Source organism: Myotis brandtii, unplaced genomic scaffold (genome assembly GCF_000412655.1).
Source record: "Myotis brandtii unplaced genomic scaffold, ASM41265v1 scaffold368, whole genome shotgun sequence".
NCBI lineage: Eukaryota > Metazoa > Chordata > Mammalia > Chiroptera > Vespertilionidae > Myotis > Myotis brandtii.
The window spans coordinates 452,248-469,532 of record NW_005364139.1 but is presented as its reverse complement, the minus strand read 5'-3'; the positions used below and the strand labels follow the sequence as shown (position 1 = coordinate 469,532).

The 17,285-nt window shown below is 41.9% G+C and overlaps 1 protein-coding gene and 1 pseudogene across 3 annotated transcripts in view; one reads left to right on the top strand and one right to left on the bottom strand.

Moving 5' to 3' along the window:
- Positions 1-5,641: 5,641 nt before the first annotated feature.
- LOC102247088 lies at positions 5,642-6,723 on the bottom strand (annotated as a pseudogene).
- Positions 6,724-9,874: 3,151 nt separating this feature from the next.
- The window catches only part of ABCC5 (ATP-binding cassette, sub-family C (CFTR/MRP), member 5), an 86,547-nt gene continuing 79,136 nt past the window's right edge, over positions 9,875-17,285 (top strand). For 2 of the 3 annotated variants that reach the window (XM_014544502.1, XM_005872119.2), the window contains exons 1-2: positions 9,875-10,014; positions 12,703-12,880. In XM_014544502.1, the coding sequence (XP_014399988.1) occupies positions 12,758-12,880 (123 nt within the window). In that variant the 5' untranslated portion in view covers positions 9,875-10,014; positions 12,703-12,757. Of the gene's footprint in view, positions 10,015-11,469; positions 11,634-12,702; positions 12,881-17,285 lie in introns of those variants that run through there. The other variant, XM_005872120.2, reaches the window with a different exon arrangement.

The window sequence follows — 17,285 nt, the reverse complement described above, 5'->3', positions numbered from 1 at the left end:
CCTACAAGCCCCACAGTGGGGATCGAGCCCGCAACTTGGGCATGTGTCCTGACCAGGAATCGAACTGTGTCCTCCTGGTTCATAGGTCAATGCTCAACCACTGAGCCACACTGGCCGGGCTTGTGTGATTCTTAAAGAGCCTCGAGAAGTAATTTCAAAATACCATTTCATGCCTAGGTGACCAGAGGTCTTGTCAGATTTAGAATGTGCAAATATTTGGTTCATAGAGGAAAGCAGACATGGTATAGTTAAGTGGCCAAAATAATCAGTGGTTTAAACTGTTTTCTCTAGAATTATTTCTGTTAGGGAAGACTCCAGAGAGGGTAATCAGTGGCTTGGAGAACAAGGGCCGTCCCGACCTCACCGGGGCAGTTTCAACCTCACCGGGGCCGTCCCTACCTCACCGGGGCCGTTTCAACCTTGTGTGATTCTTAAAGAGCCTCAAGAAGTAATTTCAAAATACCATTTCATGCCTAGGTGATCAGAGGTCTCGTCAGATTTAGAATGTGCAAATATTTGGTTCATAGAGGAAAGCAGACATGGTATAGTTAAGTGGCCAAAATAATCAGTGGTTTAAACTGTTTTCTCTAGAATTATTTCTGTTAGGGAAGACTCCAGAGAGGGTAATCAGTGGCTTGGAGAACAAAGGGAGAGCAGTTGCATCAATGAAAAAGCTTCAGACTGAGCCGGTATGGTGCAGTAAGATGGGTCTAAGACCAAATCCTGTTTCTGCTGGGATAATTTCACTTTCTCTCAGCCTCAGATTCCTTATCTCTAAAATTTGGAGGATGCTCCAGCCGGCGTGGCTCAGTGGTTGAGCGTCGACCTATGAACCAGGAGGTCACGGTTGTGGCTTGATCCTCAGTGTGGGGCATGCAGGAGGCAGCTGATCAATGATTCTCTCTCATCATTGATGTTTTTATCTCTCTCTCCCTCCTCCTTCCTCTCTGAAATCAATAATTTAAAAAAAAGTAATTGTTAAAAATAAATAAATACAAATAAATAAAATCGGATGAAACCTATCTTGCAGGAGTTTTATGAGGTTAGAGATAATGTATGTATAGTGCCTTCCATCCTGAGCAATTAACAAATTGAAGCAGCAATAATGGCAGTAACAGTTGTTACTGTTATCCTGGCTCATCTGAGATTGCTTGGGTCACTTCAGCCGGAATAGAATCTTCTGGACTTAAGCTGTCAGTTTGACTGAAGCCACCCTGTTCCTATGAGCCCTTTTCAGTCAGCCTCACTCAAGTAGGTACTGATAAGGTTCATCCCTCTGCTCTTCATAGCAGGCGTTCCCTTCCCTTTGTTATTTCACATTCAAATAAGTCTGAGAAATACTGAATTAAACGAGGCTAAATAGGGGTTTTTTTTGTGTGTGTGCTTTCGGTTTTTATTTTTTGGTTAATCCTCACCAGAGGATATTTTTTCCATTGATTTGTAAAAAATATATATTTTTACTGATTTCAGAGAGATAGAAACATCAATGATGAGAGAGAATCATTGATCGACTGCCTCCTGCACGTCTCCACCTGGGGACCGAGCCCACAAGCCAGGCATGATCCCTTGACCAGAATTGAACCCAGGACCCTTCAATCATGGGCCGACGCTCTATCCACTGAACCAAACTGGCTAGGTCTAACTAAATAGGCTTTATTTCTCAGAGTATTTATCTAAAATTTGTTCATGTGAATTGAATACCATATACATAATTTTCCACTTAGTTGACTTTGAAAATTTCTGCTTCTCAGAATATCTTGCAGGACTAGCACTCCATTGATTATTTGGGGAAAAAATTGTGTTAGTTAAATAGAATAAATCCAGAAGAAAATAAAATTGCTACAATTTTGAAAAAATTGTCTTAAACTTACTACAGATAGAATATAGCATGCAAGTTGCATATGTATAAATAAATAACTAAAAAATAGATAAGTATTTTATTATTATTACTAGAGGCCTGATGCACAAAAAATTCATGCAAGAGTAGGCCTTCCTTCCCCCAACTGCTGGCACTAGCTCCCCTCCGGCACCCGGGACCCAGGCTGCTTTGCTCTGGCCACCACCGCCAGGCACCCGGGACCGGACCAGGGGCTGCTTCGTTCCAGCTGCTGCCGCCGACCACCCGAAACCCGGGCTGCTTCTCTCTGGCCGCCGCTGCTACCCACCCGGTTCCCTGTGGTTCCCCGTTTGCCATGCTGATGGGGAGGGACCGAGAGGTGGTCAATGCACCTCACAGCGACTGGTTGAGTGGTCATTCCAGTCGTTATGGTTGCTGGCCTTTTATTATATAGGATTATTTGTGGATCTCACCCAAGGATATTTTTTCATTGGTTTTTAGGGAGAGTGAAAGAGAGAGGGAAAGACAGAAACATCGATGTGAGAGAAACACATCGATGGGTTGTCTCCTGCATGAGCCCCAACCAGAGCCTTGGCCAGGAAGGAGCCTGCAACCAAGGTACATGCCCTTGACTGGAACCAAACCCAGGACCCTTTGGTCCACAGGCCAACGCTCTATCCACTGAGCCAAACCAGCTAGGGCTAAATAAGTATTTTAAAATCTGAAATTTTATTTGAGCTATAAAAATCTACAAGCAAATAGAAAGTAAAATATTAATTAAAAGCTGTTTCTGAATCCCTAGGCAATATAAACTTAGACTGACTCAAGGAGAAATATTTTCCCTTTTCCTTTAGATCAACGGGCTGTCAGCTGCAGGCCACATATCATCCACCTAGATCTATATCTAATTTTAGGACAAGAGTTTTAAAAGATGCTTGAGTATTGTTACCTCTCAAATGTACTCAGTAATATTTTAGTAGCTGAAAAGTAACGGGAATTTTTCTCATTAGTGGTCTTCGAATCAATAAAGCATACAATTTTTGTTTTAAGAATACATATTATTTCAGCCTGGGACTCCATAAATGAACTATTTTGAATGAAAATTAAATGCAGCTTGCATAGATTTTTAATTTTTCTGAACTGACATTTATGCCAAAAAGGTTATCACCAATGTAGACCAAAGTTGTTTATCTCTTCTTCTGATAAAAAGCCAGTATTTATAAAGCAAAACATTTGGGAAGTGCCTAGACCTGTTTTGGGTAGAAGGTTCCATCTTGGCTGGATTATTGCCTCCCTTAGTGTGACCCTATTGCATCCCATGTTGTGGCCTTACAGGTGTCCAGCCGTACTTTTCAATAATGGAGGAGAGTCCTCATGTGCCTGTTACCATTAGAGATGCTAGACATACTGTATCATTTTATTCATTTGGGTAAATAATCCTTAATTATCACTCTGGGAGGATTAAAATCCCAACACTTGTCTATGGGCTGTGATGCTTGTTGTTTTAGCTGAGTAGATTTAGATGGCTTGTTCTGGGTGGAGGGAACAGCTAGGGTAAAAACATGGAAATTACAGTGTTGTCAGGACCTCAGATTTGAGTAGGAGAGTGGCAGGAAATGAAGCTGTGGTATTATGTGGGGCCAGATCACGGAAGGTCTTGTAGACCAAACTAAAGTTGGTTTAATGCCCAGTGTCTCCCAAACTTGCATAAGGTTCAGACCTATTTGAAGGGAAATAATTATCCTAAAGCCCTGATGTTTATTTAAATTTATATTATAATATTACTCGAATATGTACTTTCATGAATCCATGTATAAAGTCCTTCTACTTACAGCTCTTATACTACTATAAAGTTAACTTTAATGTACAAATTATGTACATACAAGACTACAGAATCAACACAACACTAATTTAATGTGGTGGATAATATTATTTTGTTAAAATTAGATAATTGCTATAAATCATTTTCTTCTTTTTAATAAGTAACTAAGTCTTGAACACCTCTGTTATATTTGGGGCCAATTTGATAGTTCATCTCAATATAAGTACTTCAAAAAATTTTTAAAGCAATACTTCCTTTTATTCTAACTATCAACTTTACTGCTAATGAGCTTGGAAAGTTATTATTACAAAGATGGTAAGTGTGTAATACTTTCCTTCATAAAATGAATGTGTGATGTGACTTGTAATGTAACTATACTACTGTGTAATACACGAACACCCAGCTAATCCCACTGCAGTTCTCTACTAATACTGTGAAACCTTTGTGTGCAAAACATGATATGATGTTTCCTAGCTGGTTTGGCTCAGTGGATAGGGTGTCGGCCTGCGAACTGAAGGGTCCCAGGTTCCATTCCAGGCAGGAGCACATGCCTGGGTTGCAGGCTTAATCCCCACCAGGGGACATTCAGGAGACAGCCAATCAATGATTCTCTCTCATCATTGGTGTATCTCCCTCTTCCTCTCTCCCTTCCTCTCTGAAATCAATAAAAATATTTTTTAAAAAAACACGGTATGATGTCATTTGGCCTTTATTTGGCATTGTTTACATCGTAAATACTCTTCTAATTTTCCTGAGACCATTGAAAAGGTACCTTATTCTGTCACACTATACTGTTTCCATGACATCAAATAAAAGATTTAATTAATTATTTTTTAAAGCCTTATTCCATGAAAATTACTTTCATGGCAAAATTGATCTTCAAAAGAGACATTTTGTCTTTATAACTGGTAGAAGAATTCAATGCGAGCACCACAGCAGATGTGGGGTGATGGTTACCACTTGACATTAATTAGCTCCTGACAAGCTGGGTAGAGGAGGGTGTCAGAAGGCTATTGTAGTAGAGCGCTTCTCATGTCAATGGACATAGCACCGTCCATCCGGTTCTGCAACCAGAAACCTATGTGTTTTCCTTGACACCTCTCTTTCTCAGCCATTACATCTGATTCATCAACAAGGTCTGTGATTTTATTTCTTAAATTGCTCTCAAGTTCACTTTTCTCCCTCTTTTCCACCACAATCCTAGTCCAAGCCAGCACCCTCTTTCCTGGATAACAATCACTTCTAGCTAGACCAGGGGTGGGCAAACTTTTTGACTCGAGGGCCACAATGGGTTCTTAAACTGGACCGGAGGGCCGGAACAAAAGCATGGATGGAGTGTTTGTGTGAACTAATATAAATTCAAAGTAAACATCATTACATAAAAGGGTACGGTCTTTTTTTTTTTTTTTAGTTTTATTCATTTCAAATGGGCCGGATCCGGCCCGCGGGCCGTAGTTTGCCCACGGCTGAGCTAGACTCTTCTCTTCCATTCTAGCTGCCTTATTCTTTCTCCAGTCTCCCAGTGTCTCCCAAACTTACATAAGGTTCATATAAATTTGAAGTGAAATAATTATCCTAATGCAAATTTGATTTCTGAATGCTTAACTAAGCATTCACCTTTAAAAAAATATTCTGTTAAATTGCACGTATCTCCATTGAGAGGAGAAATGTTTGTTTCTATTATATTAAAACTTTTTCTATGATACTAGCTGAACTTTACTCAGCTTGAATTTACAGCTGTACCTTTCTTTCATGCCCCACCCACCAAACACACCCAATCTGTTCAACATGATAAAGTCCTTACACACAACATGTCATGTTCACATACATTTGTTTTTGTTTTGTTTGTTTTTTTCAAAAGAAAACAACAGTTATGCTGGCAAGGGTGTTGAAATAAAGGGGACCCTTATGTTCCTAAAGCAACATTATTTTTCATGTCTACAAAGTATACATTTATTTTCACAAATGTGGCAAATTGTACCCTAAAAGGACTTTTTCACCAAATCATAGACATAGATATGGAAATCATCATCGAACTTGATGGAATACACAGAGGGTTTGGCTTCCACTTGGTGAATGGTCATGCCAATCCGTTTGGAGCCATCTTCTTTGGTATATTCCACATGCTTGCCTATCGGGCCATCTACAGCTCCTCCTGGCTCCGACTCTGCTGGAAGAGACTCACTGGCATGATACGGAGGTCTCCTTTTTTATACTCATCTGAAAGCTGACACAAGACAGGGGCATGTACAAGACAGGAGCCTTATCACTGGTGATATGAAACCAGGCTTTCATTACTGGTGCTTGGGCTAAGACCACCCCTCTCTATGCACCCTTAGAACCATGCTTGTCCTCAACCATATGTTCCACAGCTTTACCAATTATTTATGGTATTTGCAAGGTTTGCATCACTGAGTTGAGATGATGCCACCCTGTCAGAAAGAATTTTAGGAGACAAAACTCTTTCATCTTTGTGAAGTTCCAGTCCGTAGACACAGTCAATTCCATCATATTTTGTGAGATAAAGAGAGGAATTTATAGGCACCTGATCCAGAATGGCTCCTTTCCACTGGGTGAGGTGATAGGTTCATTGCCTTCCTTCCATCTGTGCGAAATTCTGTAGCCCATGATGTGCCTGTGGGGCTGGGATGAAGGTCTGCCCCTATGGTTCTTTTGGAAGTTTTTTGTTGTTGTTTTTTAAATCGTGTTTGCAGACCCAGTGGCCCATCCTGCTGGTGACCTGGGTTGTTTCTCTTTGGCTACCTGTAGGTTGGGGGTCTTTATGCCTCTGTGACTTATTTGTGGTCCTTTCTTCTTCTTTTTCGATATTAAAACTTTTAAATTATGAAATACTTAAAGGCTATCTAAAACACAGCAAATGATATTTGAAGCACTCATATACCCACCTCCAAGCTTTGTTAAATTTTAATATTTATAAGTCATTTTAAAAAGAAATAAAATATTACAGAAACAGGTGATGCCCTTGTATGTCCCTCTTTTATCTTAGGCTCCTCCCTCCAATGGTAGAGTTAACTATCTATACATTGAAAGTGTTGTTTATCATGCCCAATACATGTGCGTATCCTTAAACAATGTATCACATGTTTATAAAATTAATACAAATGGAGTCACACAATTTGAGTCTTTTTGTAACTTATTTTTACTCAACATTGTTCTTGAGATTTATTCATATCTATATATATAAAAGCCCAGTGACCAGAACGGCAGAACGATCAGAACGACCAGAATGACCAGTGGCTATGATGCGCACTGTGGCAGCCAACCAGCCTGATCCAGTCCCTGTCGGCCCCTAGTACCCTGATCAGGGGTGGGGCTGGCTGACCAACTGCCTGTGGCCCCTCCCCGCCCCCGCCGGCCCGCCCGATGGGCCCCCATCGGGGCAGGCTGGATGGACCCCACCAAGCACAAATTCATGCACCGGGCCTCTAGTTGATACATAATAGACCTTGTTCTTTGACTGCTATATAATGTTCCATTGTACAAATACCATAACTAGTTATCTATTCCTTTATTAGTGAAATTTATATTCTTTCTACTATTACAGACCATGCACAATGAAAGTATCTCCTTGTGCAGATGTGTGAGAGACCCTTTGGGTCACCTTTTCTCAGCTAATTGCATTAAGCCCTAATGTCCTAAAGTATTCATTGTTTGTAATGAATTCACTTCTCCCCTGGGCATCTAGAATGATACTAGCTATATGCTATCCTTGGGAGAAATAAGAAAATAGTCACTCAAATAATTTTGTGTAGGGTTTAATTCACTTGCAGAAGCTCCTGCTGATAAAGGTTAGTCTAGAGCCGTGGTCTGCAAACTGTGGCTCGCGAGCCACATGCGGCTCTTTGGCCCCTTGAGTGTGGCTCTTCCACAAAATACCACGTGCGGGCGCGCACCGACAGTGCGATTGAAACTTCGTGGCCCATGTGCAGAAGTCGGTATTTTGTGGAAGAGCCACACTCAAGGGGCCAAAGAGCTGCATTTGGCTCGCGAGCCGCGGTTTGCCAACCACTGGTCCAGAGCATATATGCAAAAGTGGAATTGCTGGGTTTAAGAATGGGCATTAAAAACCATTAGCTTTTACCAAAATCTCTTCTTTTCTCCTGCCATTTTAGTAGAGTGGTAGATGGCTCATACCTGCCCTGCTGAGCATTGCATTCCCCAGTTGTTTCTCAGATGTGACCATCTGACTGAATTGTCACCCATAGAATGTGATTAGAAATGAAGTATGCAGCTTCCTGGCTGGTGCCTGGAGACCAGCTCACACCTCCACACTCCCTTTTCCCCTCCTCCCACCTGGGTGACTGGTGGTAGCAATGAGCGGAGCAACGTAGGAAGCCAAATGTTGAACCTGGAGAGCCATGTTCACCTTGGGTCTCTGACGGACTGCAAGAAGCAGAACTGCACTGCTGATCTGGCACCCTCACCTAGAAATGAACTCCTAGCACGAGAGACATAAACTTCTTGAGTTCAAGCCACTGAATGTTAGGGATCTACTTGAGGTCTAACAATACATCCCACTTCCAACCCACTAAATTTGCCAAATTGTTCCTTAATGTGGTTCTATCAATGGATACGCACTCTACCAGCAAGGTGTGAAATCTCCTGTCTCTCCAGATCCTTGACAACACTTGGTGGTGTCAGATTTTTGGTTTCCCAGTCAGATGGGCATAAAATGGCATCTCAGCACTATTTTAATTTCCATTTCCCTGATTATTAGTGAGACTGGGTGTCTTTTCAAACATATTTGAATGGCTGTTCTTGTTTCCCTTTCTGTGAACAGCTTGTTCACATCATTTCCCTGTTTTCCTATTGGGTTATTTGCCACTGCTTGCTGATCCGTAGAAATTATTTGTATATTGTACATTTAAGAACGTTGTCAGTTATAACTTATGCTTTGTCTTCACTTATGGCATCTTGTACAGAAAGTTAAATTTTAATACAGTAAAAATGTATCAATCTTTCCTTTGTTTGTTTTTGTATCTTAAGACGTTCTTCTCTACTCTCAAGTTCACATAGATATTTCACCTTTTCTTCTAAATGTGTTAAAGTTTTCTCGTTCACAGTTTAGGTCTTTGATCTACCTGAAATAGATTTTTCTGTGTGGTATGTATGAAGTAGTAATCACTGAATATTTTAAAAATACGGATAACTATTGTCCCAGCACTGTTTATGGAATCTTCTTTCTCTCCCTACTGATTTGTAATGGGTTTTTTTTCCTGTTACAGATCAAGTTTACATATATGCATTAATCTGCTTCTAGGCTCTTCATTCTATTATACTTGTCTATCAATCCATCTTTGTCTAAACACACTGTATTAATTACTTTAGCTTTATGACACCTTAGTGTCTTCGAGTCACTTTACCTTCATTTATTTTATATATAAACCGCGACCTCCCCTTCATAGGTCTACGCTCAACCACTGAGCCCCGCATGCCCGAGGGGCTTCATTTTTTAAAAAAATTTAAATCTCTTAAATGGATCATCATAGTACCTACACAGGGTTGTTATGGAGAGTAAAAGAAAGAAGAATCACATGTAAAGCACCAGATAGAGTAGGTAGGCACTCAAGAGTAGTTATGTTATGATCCTGTTGAAGGTACAGATGAAACAGAGATAAAGTGATCGATCTTTTTGGGAACCTGCTTCATGTATGAAAAGAAGGGGATGAGTTGGCAGACTGTGCCTATGGCTCTTGCCACTCTAAAAACGGTGATCCTGGCATTTTATTATCTAGAAACAGGCAGCACACACTACGCGTTGGGCCGTGGGATAAAAGAAAGAAAGGCGGTATCAGAATGCAGGGTGGATTCCCGAACGAGCGCTCGTAAAATGCCAAGTGCACGGCAGATAAGGTTTGGGACTGGCTGGCGACCAGGGCAGAGAAGCTGCGGTGACCTTCACGGTGTTGCTGGTGCACACACGACCGCACACCGTCCGGATCACCTGCCTGCAAACCCTGGGCTGCCGGACCCCACGGGGCCCCCGTCCACCCTCCCCGCCGCCCGCGAGGGCACGCGGCTTCAGGGAGGACTGCAGACCGGGTCGCAGGAGCACGGGGAGCGATGGTGCAGCGCTAGGAGCGCGGTGGAAAAGCACCCCGCACCTCCCCCAGGGCGACTGCAGTGCTTCTGGGAAAGAGAGTCCTTCGCCGCGTGCCCAGCCTGGGGCTCCTGGCAGGGGGACTACAATTCCCTTCAGTCTTGGGGATTCTTTGTGCAGCACGCCTGCGCAGTCTGGCGGCCAATGCCGCTATAAAGGCTTGTTTTGCCCCGGAGCTGATGCTCGGGAGCGTGGTCGAGTGGCCGGCGCGGTGGTCTGGGACCTGGGGCACAGGTAAGTCGCGGCGGCCGCCGCCCCCCTTCCTTCTCCCTCGGTTGTCACTTGGATCCCTCCCCTGTGTTTCCTCCGGGGCCGGTGGGCTGTGAGCGGGATACGGGCAGTTCGGGAGAAGCCAGACACCTGAGAAACGGGGCCTGGCCTCCCTCAGGTCTCCCGCCGCCCCCTCCTTGGGACGCGACCCCTCGGGGCACGTGGTGAGGTGCAGGCCTGGGAAGGCATGTAGGGTGGGATGAGTGGTCAAGAGTGCTGGCTACACTCCCGGCTGCGGCCACCAGGGGGTGCTGCGCCCGCAGCCCGTGGGTGTGGGTCGCTATCGGCTCGCCAGGCCCCTACTGGACACGGGAACGCCCTAGGGTCCAGGGCATCCCAGGCGAAGCTGGCCAGAGAGAAGCCCCCATCCTCAAGTTGTGGGGAGGACGGCCTGGGACACCCCGGCTCAAGCCACACACCGGACACTCTGAGCTGCCAGCGACCTGAGAAGCCATCCTCTCGGGTTTTTGGTGTTTTTGTTTTTGCAAATGGGCAAATGAGGTTCGTGACTTAAGCACGCACAGCAAATCCTGGGCAGAGCCCAGAATGGAACCCAGATCTCTTGACTTTCATCTGTGCCCTTTCCACTTCCACCACACAGAGCTGCATGATGCTTTGTATTTATTACACAGGGCCCTTTTGGTTTCTGCACAGACGTGGGGAGGCAGGAGGCACGGGAATGGTTGGCAAAGTTTCAGGTTTTGATGGAGGAGATGGGTCGTTATGCTGGGGTCCAGAGTAAGTAAAAGGTGCAGAAGGTTGGCAACACAACAAGTGGCTTGGAAGAGGGTGGTCCATCGGAATCCTCCTTGTAGCCTCAGTTCGGGTTCTCTTATGCAGTTTCAGGGCCTGGAACCAGATTTCCTGAGATGTTGGAAACCTAAGTTATGAAGGCAATTTGGAAACCCCAGTCTGGCTAATTGAAGTTCTTAATCCTGTGCAACCCCCATCCCCCAGGCAGTGTCATCTATTCACTGTACACTTGTATCACTGGAAGGAGAGTCTTGATACAAAAGCAAGAGTGTCAGAGGTGATGGGAAACTGCTCCCCACGTCCTTCCTATGTAGAATGAATTGAAATAAAGTGATTGAAAGAAACTTTGGTTATTGTGAGTTCTTATACAACTGAGGTGATCTTCATGTTCCTCTTGACATGGCATTTGATCACATAAATGAGTTCCTTTGGCCTCCTCCCTCCCCTCCTCCTGCCTTTTTTTCAAAGTAGGACTAATCTTTTCAGCTTCCAGAAATTAGCTCGGCTCCGGAACCTTTGGAGGGGAAGGTTGGACTTTTGTGACCCTGGTAACAAGAAGGATTTACTATTATCTGCATCCAGACACTGGGGACGCTGGCAGGTGCCAGGTCTGTTTATAGTTTAGGCTTAATGAGGTCTCAGTGACGTGATTGCTTATCGTGCAATTTGTCATTGGACAAGGTGACTTTTTTTTTTTTAAGATAAGGAAATAAGTAGTATCAACTCCAAGTACTCGAATCAGACCTCTGAAAGGCAAGAAGTCAAGCTTTTTTGTGTGCTGGAAGCACTTACCTATGGAGGAAATTTAGTCCTTCTTGTTTAGAAGATTAGTAAGTATTCTCCTTTTTTCTGATACCTTAAAAAATGAATTGTAGCTGTCAGAATTTGTCAGAGTAGTACTTTTAAGTTGCAGTGATTGCTAGCAGGAGTTGATGGAATTTAAAAGGCAACATGGCTACACTTCTTTAATGTCTAGTGAGGCTGGTATGAATGGGGTTTTCTCAGCTTGTATCTGGGAAGGTTTGAACCATCATAGGGTGGGGGAAATGTTTCAGAGAGGTGTGTAGGTGTTTTATTTTTTCAAAAGTAACGGAAGTTGATAACTGGTTATTGATTAGAATTAGGACAGTTTCAGGTCATACTAGGTAAGCCTTCACAGGGCAGGGTGGGCAGTTTGCTTTGGTTATTGTTTTATAATAACAGCTTTGTTGAGATGTACTATCATTTATGAACCATGCATGGAAATTCAGCCTTTTGAAGTGTTTTGTTAGTATAGTCACAGAATTGGGCATCACTACTGTCTGATTTTAGAACACTTTCATATCCCAAGGGGCATTTGTTTTTAAAGTGAAGGCATAATATTGTTTTGTATGTTAGCTATGTAACTCCATGGTACTTTAATATCAGCTTCTTCACTATCTAATTATAAAAATGCAAAGATGGGATAGATCATTGGTAGAATAAGTGTTTTGTAAGTTTTCATTTAGTAAAACTTAGTAGGAGGAATAATGCCCATTTTTAAATTGCAAAGTTTATAATCCTTAGAACAAACTTAAATTGCTTCCAGAAAGTCTTTTTTTTTTTTTTTTTTTTTAAAGACCTATAAATACTCGGGTTTGAACCTAGGTGAAGAAGTTGGGTGTCTCTTTACCAGTGTGCCTATTTTTCTTATCTTTTTTGTTTTCCTTAGCAGTGGGAGGACATATTCTTGATCCTATTACATTGATTTTTTTTTCTCTTGAAAATATGAAGTACTTGAAAAAGATTTTAAATATTTTTTATAGATATAAGGGTAGAAAATCTCAGTGCTTTTGCCCTTTTCCCTATTTTAAAACATTTTTTGCATATTATTAAGCACAATTTAGGAAATGTCTGTTCTTGGTGAATTTTTAATTTCAGAAATTCTCAAGTGGAACCAGGAGTCTGTGAGCCCTGGCGTCTCCAGTCAGAGAAGATGAAGGACATCGACATAGGAAAAGAGTATATCATCCCCAGTCCTGGTTATAGAAACGTGCGAGAGAGAAGCAGTACTTCCAGACAGGACAGAGAGGACTCCAAATACAAGAGAACGGGGCTGGTCAGTATGTCCTTTCTGAGTTCCTTGTCTTAGCTGCTTGTTATACTAGACCACACCTTCTTTTTTTCATGTAGTGCATAGTTTAAAAGAAGTTTCTTTTTCTTTATTTGCTTTAGATCACTGTTAAGAATTTATGGGGAACATTTGAGATCTTGTACCCTGGCATGTCAGTTTGGCACAGATAAACTCATTTAAAAAAGAATTTATGGTTAGTTACGAAAGAGGAGAGGTTGGCTCTCCACCTTCCACCTATTTCTCCCTTTGCCTTCTCTCTGCCACTTATGCTCACCTTTGGTGCCTTCTGCAAAGGCTTTGCTTAAGAGAAGACAACTTATGGGAGGGGAGGGGCAATGGAGCATAGGAAATCTGAACCATTAAGCTTCATTCATGGGCTTAAAATTATTTTCTTCCCCTCTGCTTCTGTTGTCTGTGTTTAAAATGACTCCCTTGGAGAGACTCATTCAGAATTTAGACAGTACTTGGGACAATTCTAGATTGTTGTAGGATAATTAGTAAGCTTTTCAAGTAAATCCATGTAATAACCTCGTTTCTCCTAAGGGACATAATGAATATACATTTTAAACAGGAGAAGAAATAATGCCTTTTCGTGACTTGCAAAACTAACGAAAAGGGGATGTGGGGAATAACTGGGTTTAAGAAGTCATGTAATTGTGTTTGTGTATTTGTTTTGTGAAAACTTGAGAAAGATGTGGGCTTTGCAGCTGACACTGGGGTTTCATTAGCCTAACATTAGCTGTCTCTTTGGCTGTCTTATTAATTAACATTTTCTCACTAATGGGTGTTTTCTGTCCCCGCTATAATCTATACAATACTTTCCCACTCAAGCTTAACTTTGGAGAAGCAGAGATTCAGTGTAATCAGTGTCAAATCCTTAAGGTGTCAGCTTTATAACTTTTTTGTGTCCTTTTGTGTAGACCTTGTTAAACATTTTTTAATATCTTCTGAGTTTTTGACACTGTTAGTATAGCACTTAAATCTAGAAGAAGTCACAAAGGTAACATTGGAGCAGGGCTTGAAGGATGATTGGTTGGTAATGCTATCAAGCTACTTACATCATCTGTGCCTTAATGGTTTATGAATAAAATAGCATTGACAGGCCCTGGCCAGTGTGGCTCAGTTGGTTGGGTATGTATGGAAAGGTTGCCAGTTCGATTCCCGGTCAGGGCACATGCCTGAGTTGTGGGCTTGATCCCTGGTAAGGGGTGTGCCGATTGATGTTTCGCTCTCACATCGATGTTTCTCTCTCTCTCTTCCTCTCAAAAAATCAGTTTTAAAAAATCTTTGTAAAAAATTTCTTAAAATAGCATTGATGGTAGAATTGAACTTGTGGGATCATTGAAGATTAAATGAGATAATACATATAAAATGCTTAGAATGGTGCCTGCCACATAGCCTGTGCTCAGTAGATGTTAGCTCTTAGAACTAGTGGTCTCGATTGTAGGATGTGTAAGGGAAATTCTGCATGTCATGCTTTACCACGGGTATTGGGGAGCTATTAGATGTCATTGAGGAGGGTTTTTTCATCTTTCAACTTTTTATTTTGAGATAACTGTAGAGACACATGCTGTTGTAAAAAATAATGTAGAGAGATCCATATGCACTTTATCCAGCTTCCCCCAATGGTAACTTCTTGAGTAACTATAGTAGAATATCACAATAGGAGATTGATTGACATTAATACAGTCTATCCACCTGATTAAGACTTCACCAACTTTACATGCACTCATTTACGTATGTGTGTGTATTCTGTGCAGTTTTTTCACATGTATAGATTTGTAAGAACCTCTACCACAGTCAAAATATAAAACACCTCCATCCCATGCTACCCTTTTATAACCACAGCCATCTCCCTATCCTCTCCCCTGAGCTCTGGCAACCATGATTCTGTTCTCCATCTCTATTTGTCATTTTAAGTATTGTGTATAAATGGAATCTATACTATGGAATCTTAGAGATTGGCTTTTTTCATTCGGCATTAGTCCCTTAACATCCATCTAATTTGTCGTGTTTCAATATTTCTTCCCTTTTAATTGTGAGCAGTATTCCATGTTATAGATAAACCATAGTTTGTTTAACCATTTACCTGTTGAAGGACATTAGAATTACTTCTAATTTTTCACTATTACAAATACAGCTGCTTTGAATATTTGTGTGTAGGCTTTTGTGTGGATAAGCTTCATTTCTCTGGAATGCCCATGAATGCGATTGCTGGGTCATATGATAAGTACATGTTTAGTTTCGTAAGAAACATCAATACCCTTTTTCACAGTAGCTGTACAATTTTACATTCCCACCAATAATGTATGCATCCAGTTTCTCTGCATTCCTGCCAATATTTGGTGTTATCATTATCTTCATTTTTTTTTTTAAATTTACATGGGTTACATTGGTTAATAAAATTATATAGGCACAATTCTACAATACATCATTTGCACATTGCATTGTGTACTCGCCATCCAGAGTCTAGTCCAGCCGTGGGCAAACTACGGCCCGCGGGCCGAATTCGGCCCTTTTGAAATGAATAAAACTAAAAAAAAAAAAGACCGTACCCTTTTATGTAATGATGTTTACTTTGAATTTATATTAGTTCACACAAACACTCCATCCATGCTTTTGTTCCGGCCCTCCGGTCCAGTTTAAGAACCCATTGTGGCCCTCAAGTCAAAAAGTTTGCCCACCCCTGCACTAGACAGCCCCCCCCTGGTCTAGTCTCTTTCTGTCCCCATTTTTCCCATTTTCCTTCCTCCAGCTGACCCCCCCCCCCCCCCATAATCTTTATTTTAGCCATTCTGATAGGTATGTCTGCTATCTCACTGTAGTCTTAATATGTGTGACCTAATGACGAATGAGGTTGAGCTGATAAGGGATTTTTAAGACCTGATTTTTATCTTAGGAAGATTAGTTTTGAGGCAGTTAAGGAAAAAATAGCTGTACAAGGAGAGGGAGAAAATACAGGGAGCAGTCGGGAGGCTTTTGTGCTAGCCCACGTGAGAGAGGCCCCGGGTCTGTCTTCAGCGTAATAATGAGGTGGAGGAGATGGGAGAAATTTAGGGGCATCTCTGGAAGGGGAGGGACACATTGGGGTGCCTAGGATTGCTGGTAAGAATGAGTTTGCTTTTAAGCATGTTGAGTTTGAAGTGCATCCAGGTAAAATGATCAGTAGATGGATAGAGCAGGGCAAGAAGGAGAACAGGAAACAAATTTAGAGTCATTAGTGCGTCCATGTAGATCAGGGGTGGGGAACCTTTTCTCTGCCAAGGGCCATTTGGATATTTATAACATTCATGGGCCATATAAAACTATCAACTTAAAAATTAGCCTGCTGCCCAGCCAGTGTAGCTCAGTGGTTGAGCATTGACCTATGAACCAGGGAGTCACGGTTTGATTCCGGTCAGAGCACATGCCCAGGTTGCAGGCTCAACCCCCAGTGGGGGGCATGTGGGAGGCGGCCAATCAATGATTCTCTCTCATCATTGATGTTTCTATCTCTCTCCTTTCCTCTCTGAAATCAATAAAAGTATATTTTTTAAAAATTAGCCTGCTTGCCCTGGCCGGTTTGGCTCAGTGGATAGAGCGTCGGCCTGCAGACTGAAAGGTCCCAGGTTCGATTCCGGTCAAGGGCATGTACCTTGGTTGCGGGCACATCCCCAGTAGGGGGTGTGCGGGAGGCAGCTGATCGGTTTCTCTCTCATCGATGTTTCTAACTCTCTATCCCTCTCCCTTCCTCTCTGTAAAAAATCAATAAAACATATTTTTTTTAAAAAAATTAGCCTGCTATATTTGGTCAAATATTTGGTGATATTCCCCACCCCTGATGTAGATGAGGCCTTGGGAGTGTGCAGGCTTGTCCAAGGATGGCTTATTGAGCAGGAAGAGGTCGAACCGGGGAAGCTGGGGTGTGGTCCTGTGAAATTTCTGGGGACAGGGTCCCTCCCAATTGAGTAGAGAAGAATTGACATTGGGATGTGCAGTAAGCTTTTTCTTTGTAAGTGGAGAACTGGAAATAGAGTCACTGTTGTACCTTTTGTCCCCAAAATTAAAGTTAGGCATCAGACAACAAGTTTACTTTATGTGATTGAGCCTTATCTTAAAGAAACAGGAAGGCTAATACCACTTTTATAAAATTTCAGGAGTCTGTATGAATTTCATTTTTGTTATCCTTTTGTCTTTCGTAAACTTTTAAATTTGAATCCTGTGGGGTTTTTTTTAGTTTATTGTGTGTGGTTTTTTTTTTTTTTTAGTTTTTACCACATCCTTGTACCCTCTGAACTTTTATTACTTAAAATATTTTTCATTAGTTGTTTTTTTTCTTTTTGCTTAGCCTTGACCTAAGCAATGAAATCATAGGTTTAGGCAACCAATATTTTTATACACACTAAAGTGA